Source organism: Cryptosporidium hominis (genome assembly GCF_000006425.1).
Source record: "Cryptosporidium hominis TU502 chromosome 3 CHRO013028, whole genome shotgun sequence".
NCBI classification, from domain to species: domain Eukaryota; phylum Apicomplexa; class Conoidasida; order Eucoccidiorida; family Cryptosporidiidae; genus Cryptosporidium; species Cryptosporidium hominis.
The window spans coordinates 504-6,448 of record NW_667070.1 but is presented as its reverse complement, the minus strand read 5'-3'; the positions used below and the strand labels follow the sequence as shown (position 1 = coordinate 6,448).

Genomic DNA, 5,945 nt, shown 5'->3' with positions numbered 1-5,945 from the left:
GTAAATGTTCACATATAAACCACTGATTTCACGATAATAAAATTCAATTATTAAAATTTCAAAATAATTTATTATTTAACGACTATTTTTAATATTTCTAGTAGGTAGGCATGTAAATTGAAAGAAAAAAGAATATTATGCCGCCAAACCACCCCACTATTTTAAAAATTTGAGTTTTAGGACATAATGAGAAAATTACGGCGAGGATAAGGTAGAAAAAAAAAAACAGATAATATTCTTTTTTTTCTTTTTTTTTGATGAGAGAATATCAGCAGGTTGAGAAAGGTTCCAAGTACATTTTAACAAAGTACTGGAGAAGAATTAGTAAATAATTCAAACTAGAATTGCAAGACAAATTAACGATTCAGGATTTTGGGTTCAGAAATAGTGAGCCGGACTTAATGTTAAAGGATTTCTTGAAATTATTCTTTGGAAAATTTGGATGAGAGAGCTGAAATACAAAACAAAGTTTTTTCTTCGCAATATTGTGAGATAAACCAACTAAATTAATATCTATTATTAATATACTTTTTTAGGGGTAAAACCCAAAAATTAAGCCTAGTTAACCAAAATTAGTGGTTAACTAAATTGTTATTTTTAAAAAATGGTATCACAAATTTCATCTCCTTTATCAAATACCACTGTATGTTCAATATGGAAGATAGAGCGATTAATTGGAGGGGGAAGCTTTGGAGATATATACTTGGCAGTAAATACAGAAACCAATGAGGAGGTGGCAATTAAGGCAGAATCAACAATGTCCAGGCATCCGCAGCTAATATATGAAACAAAAGTTTTAAAGCTTCTACAAGGAGGGGTAGGAATAGCCAATGTCTATCATTGTGAATTAGATAGAGAAGTAAATCATCAGATAATGGCAATGGAACTTTTGGGGCCATCTTTGGAGGATTTGTTTAATCTATGTCATAGAAGGTTCACAATGAAAACTATTTTAATGATTGCAGATCAAATGTTGCAAAGGGTTGAATATATTCACTCGAAAAATTTCATTCATAGAGATATTAAACCTGATAACTTTTTAATTGGGCGTGGGAGAGGATCTAGAAATATTTATGTTATTGATTTTGGCCTTGCTAAACGCTTTCGAGATCCAAAAACCTTACAGCATATTCCTTACAGAGAAAATAAGAACTTGACAGGAACTGCCAGATACGCTTCAATTAATGCTCATTTAGGGATAGAACAAAGCAGAAGGGATGATTTAGAGGCAATAGGTTATGTATTAATGTATTTTTGTAGGAATGGAACTCTTCCATGGCAGGGGATCCGTGCTAATAATAAGGAAGAGAAGTATAAGAAGATTATGGAGAAAAAAATGGGTACTTCCGTTGAGACTTTGTGTAAGAGTTATCCTCCGGAATTTGCAACATATTTACACTATTGTAGAGTGCTCCGTTTTGAGGACAGACCAGATTACACTTACTTGAGAAAACTTTTTCGTGATTTAATGCAAAGAGAAGGTTATGTTGATGATGGAGATTTTGATTGGACTAAACTTGACTCTAATGGCAGTAAAAAAGTTGAGACATCTAGTATGCAAACTAATAATTGTGTCAAAACTACTGGAAAATCTCTAATTCCTCAAATTCAGCCTAATGTTTCTCTGGATAAAAGCGTATTTGACCAGAAAAAACAATCCAAAAGTAATAAGAGATACATACACTCATCATCCTCTAGGAAGGCTAATAATTCAGGAGCTCCTGCTAATTCAAACATTATTCAACGTGAATGTTCTCCTGTTGAACAGAAATCTAATATGGAGAATAAAGGAGATAAAAATCCAAATGAAACAGCTAATAGTAATATTTGTAATAATTTAACATCTGCAAACAGTGGCAAGAGAATTTCTGATATTGGAGATCAGGCTCAGGATCATAGTATGAGCTTAAGCCCCAACCCAACTTTAACTAGAGGAAAATCAAAAGCTAAGAATAAAGATATCCATGAATATAGAAATACGAAATATCAAGACACACCCTCTAAAAAACACAATATGAAAGCTCATAATACACAAAAGCCTTCCAGGCTGAAAAGAGGCTTTTGTTCTTGTACTAAGGTTGTATGATAAAAATCAAATTTAAATTCAAATATGAAGGTATTGGCATAATGCAAATTGATCTAACAAAACGCGCATTTCCTAATGATTTATTTCTCGCGTTATTTTGATCCAGCTTTGATTTTAGTATATTTCTTGAACCTCCATACAATATATTTTTTGAATGATTATCTCCAAAACCTTTATAGCTCAGATCATTTATTCATTTTTTCGTGAGAAAGTTAAGAGAACTGCCATTAGTTCTGACAGAGTCGTAACTCACTAAATTAATGTAAATCGAGACTAGTCTGATTAATGTCATTGCTTTGTGGCATCCAACTCAATCTATTTTAGGTACAACTTAATGGGTGTTAATTCTTACTAAATTTGCACTTAAATTTAATTATTTTCTTAAGTGCATTTTTAAATATAATATACGCCTTCATACACTCCAGATCTCAAATTGGGGTTATTCATTCAAATGTTTTAGAATGTTAGTGATAGTTTCGGGCCCGTTCTTACAGTTAAATTGATATTTTTCTATGCAATTTTTTGATGTATAAAAGGAATGGGCTTTAGCAATTGCTACCTACCACTTTAAAATAGTTACTAATAGTGCTAATTTACATGTATAGTTATGCCAAAACTTTTGCTATTATGTTGTTATTTCACATAATTTTGATGCAATTCTTAATCTTTCTTTCGCCTTTAGATTCCTGTTGTGAAAATATTATTAAATATTTACGCGGTAAATTAATTGATTGGAAACTCCTTAAAAAGACAATTATTTAAGTTATAATAAATGGAGAAAATAATTAAAAGTGATTATGATTCATTATTAGAGATTGATTTATATTCTGAGGATGAGGTTGATGGAGACTTAACTATTACTGATAATATTTTTATGTATGATCAGATTTGTTACTTAAAAAACTGTTTAGTTGTTCTTTTACTCATATGGCACTTTATGCATGCCATTATATTTGGGGGCGATATATCTCCATCTATCACTAGATTTAAAATAGGGGATAATGGAATTTTTGCTTTAGTACTGAATATTTTGGTTCCATGTATCTTCTTTGTGCAGGGTTGGTTAAAAGCTTTGGAGATACATAAACAAACTTCATTCATTAAACGACTTCATATTGAATTTATAATACCAATCTTTATCTACGTATTATTTTATTTGGTTAGTATTTTGTTCAAAAATGATACTAATTTAGAAAATCTAACGAATGAAGAGTTTGCCAATTTGTTGTCTGAGTCAGAATATTTTAACCCAGGATTTCTTTCAACGTTTTTGTTATTATTTCTGATAAATTTGGTTCTGGATCCTACTGCATTGGTAATAGTTCCACATTTTTATATTAACAACTCTTTAATTTCCTATAAAGTGAATAATTCACCAATAGCGAGGACTTATAAGAGTGGAAATGTTTCAAATGAAATGGATAGGAAATATTTTTCAGTTTTAAAAAACTTTTCATTTTACAAATTAATTTATTGTTTATTAATGGTATTATTATACGATTCATTATTAGATTTTTTGAATAATATGGAACCAAAAAATTTAATTTATAAATCAAAAATTTCTAATATTTTTTCCGTTTTAATTTTATTAATTATGTGTAAGATTTTCAAAAATAGTCCCAGAATCTTCTATTATGTTTGTTTTATTGGATCTTTTATTAACCTAATTATCTGCTCATCATTTGGTTCATATATTAATTGCCATTTTTCTATGAGTTTGATATCTTCCTTTCACTTTTTATTAAATGTATTTTTTACAGGAACTTTAATTTCTTGTATGAACTTGGAAATTTTTAAAAAATGGAAATTTTCCATATTTTTTACATTATGTTCAGTACTTTGTCATTTTACCAGCGCAGACTATTCAAGAGCTATAATTTCTCCACTCATTTTTCCTTCAATTTTTAGTATAAAGTCAAGATTCATTACAGTTTCTCAAATATTTTCATCAATTTTTGCCATTTTAAGCATTTCAATTCAACTATTCAAGTGTTTCAGTTCTAAAAGTAAAACAAAAAGCTTAAGAACAATAAATTCTACAATATTACTTTGTTCTTCATTAATGCTATGCATTTCATCTATAAAGTTGTTTTTCGAATAAATTAGAAAAACATTCAGTTGAACTTTATATTATTTCACAATTAGTTTCATAAATTTTGAAAAAAGGGGTTTTATACAAGAATTAAAATGTGTAGAAACGTATACTAAAGAAAAGGTTGACAATAAACATTTTCTTTTAAAAAGTGATAAATTTGTATTGAAATATGAGTATTGTATATTGAGTGTTTGGAATTATGAAAATTTCACACTATTAATGTTTAGAAATCTTAATATTTGTGTTTTTCAATGAATTCCAAAATGAATATTTAATGATACTTAGTCGGAATATTTATATTTTTCGGGTAAGTATAAAAATGATTGACAAATTTCGAATTTTGTTTAATTTCTAGAGCAGAAACATTTCCCACATTTATTGTTTTTGATATTATTTCTGAAATTCTCCGTTATTTTCGAATTATTCGATAATTGTTCAACATTTTCAAGAACTTGAAGTTTTGATTTAGTTATCACTAGTAATTCTTCGAAGTTACTTTGAATAATAATTCTAGATTTCCACGGCCTGTTTGTAAATAACCATCTATTACAGTAAACAGCATAACCACCACAAATATTATAATAGTGGCCATCCTTTGAATGAATACTACAATCATCAATATCAACAAAAAATACTGTATTATTGGGAACAATAATGGACATATATTCACCTGTATTTAACTTTAAAAATAATGCAGTTGGGGTAACTCCAACAGAGAAATGGGGGATCCTTAATTCTTTGATTTGATTCATATTTTTTGTCAATATACTTAATGGCTTTATGCTTTTAATATTTTTAGGATATACACTGTCATCGTTTGCATCCCAATTATCTGGGGGTAATTTAATATAATTTTTATTTCTCAAATCATAAGGAAGGCTTTGAAGTTTATTATAATCAGAATTGACCTCAATAACTAGTTTCCATGGATGATTTGTTGTAGAAATTTCCCCATTCGAATTAATCAGAAGTAGCTTATTCAATAAGAAAATTTCTTCATTATAAATTAAAGTAACTAAACCTTGTTTACCTTTGAGGGTAAAGTCAATTAGTCTTGGAACAAAAATGCTGACAAAATTCTTATTAGTAGTATCGAATAATAAATAAAGTGTATTTTTTGTTTCATTTCTTTTATTAAAGTTACCCGAAATTATTCTACATGTCTGTCTTTTATTTGTAATAATAGCAATAATACCAAGATTTCCTAATACATCATCATATTCTATAATTTGGCTATTTGAATAAAGAGATTGATCTTTTGAAGAGGAATAACTTTTTAACATAGTTTGTTCATCTGTCAAATTTGATTCTTCATCTGATGATATTAATTCAGAGTCAGTAGTGAATGAACTATGCGTTCTTGAATGATCATTATTACCAATAGCTTCTATTTCTTTTATCGTCAACGAGCTGCATATTTTTGTTGTAAATATGCTAACTAAAAAAATGAGGTATACTTTGATCCTTAGCCTCATTTTCAAATGGCTCTTATTTCACTATTATATTAAATTTCGTTATTTGATTTTTTGCATTATTATTCTAGGCGCTATAAAAGTTCCAAATAAATTGCATAATTTCAAGAGAATTTTTAATTTAATCCATGGCCAAAAACTTATCTCAGCTTTTAATTCTGATATCTTAAGAATTAAAATCATCTACATTCTTCTTAATTCCTTTCATCTTTTCTTACTGTATTTGTTTATCAATTAATTAAAATTTGGAGTTTGGCGGGTTTAATTGTAATTTGTCAAATTCGGAATTGAC

At 28.4% G+C, this 5,945-nt stretch overlaps 3 protein-coding genes across 3 annotated transcripts; 2 read left to right on the top strand and 1 right to left on the bottom strand.

Moving 5' to 3' along the window:
• The first annotated feature begins 604 nt into the window (after nucleotides 1-604).
• Chro.30013 (casein kinase I) lies at nucleotides 605-2,086 on the top strand. The annotated part of the gene is made up of 1 exon (XM_660644.1): nucleotides 605-2,086. One exon carries the CDS (start codon nucleotides 605-607, stop codon nucleotides 2,084-2,086), a length of 1,482 nt encoding a protein of 493 aa, XP_665736.1.
• Nucleotides 2,087-2,858: 772 nt separating this feature from the next.
• On the top strand, nucleotides 2,859-4,187 carry Chro.30012 (hypothetical protein). Its single annotated transcript, XM_660643.1, has 1 exon — nucleotides 2,859-4,187. The coding sequence occupies one exon, from the start codon at nucleotides 2,859-2,861 to the stop codon at nucleotides 4,185-4,187; it is 1,329 nt and encodes a 442-aa protein (XP_665735.1).
• A 338-nt stretch (nucleotides 4,188-4,525) lies between these two features.
• Chro.30011 (hypothetical protein) lies at nucleotides 4,526-5,656 on the bottom strand. Its single annotated transcript, XM_660642.1, has 1 exon — nucleotides 4,526-5,656. One exon carries the CDS (start codon nucleotides 5,654-5,656, stop codon nucleotides 4,526-4,528), a length of 1,131 nt encoding a protein of 376 aa, XP_665734.1.
• Nucleotides 5,657-5,945: the final 289 nt, after the last annotated feature.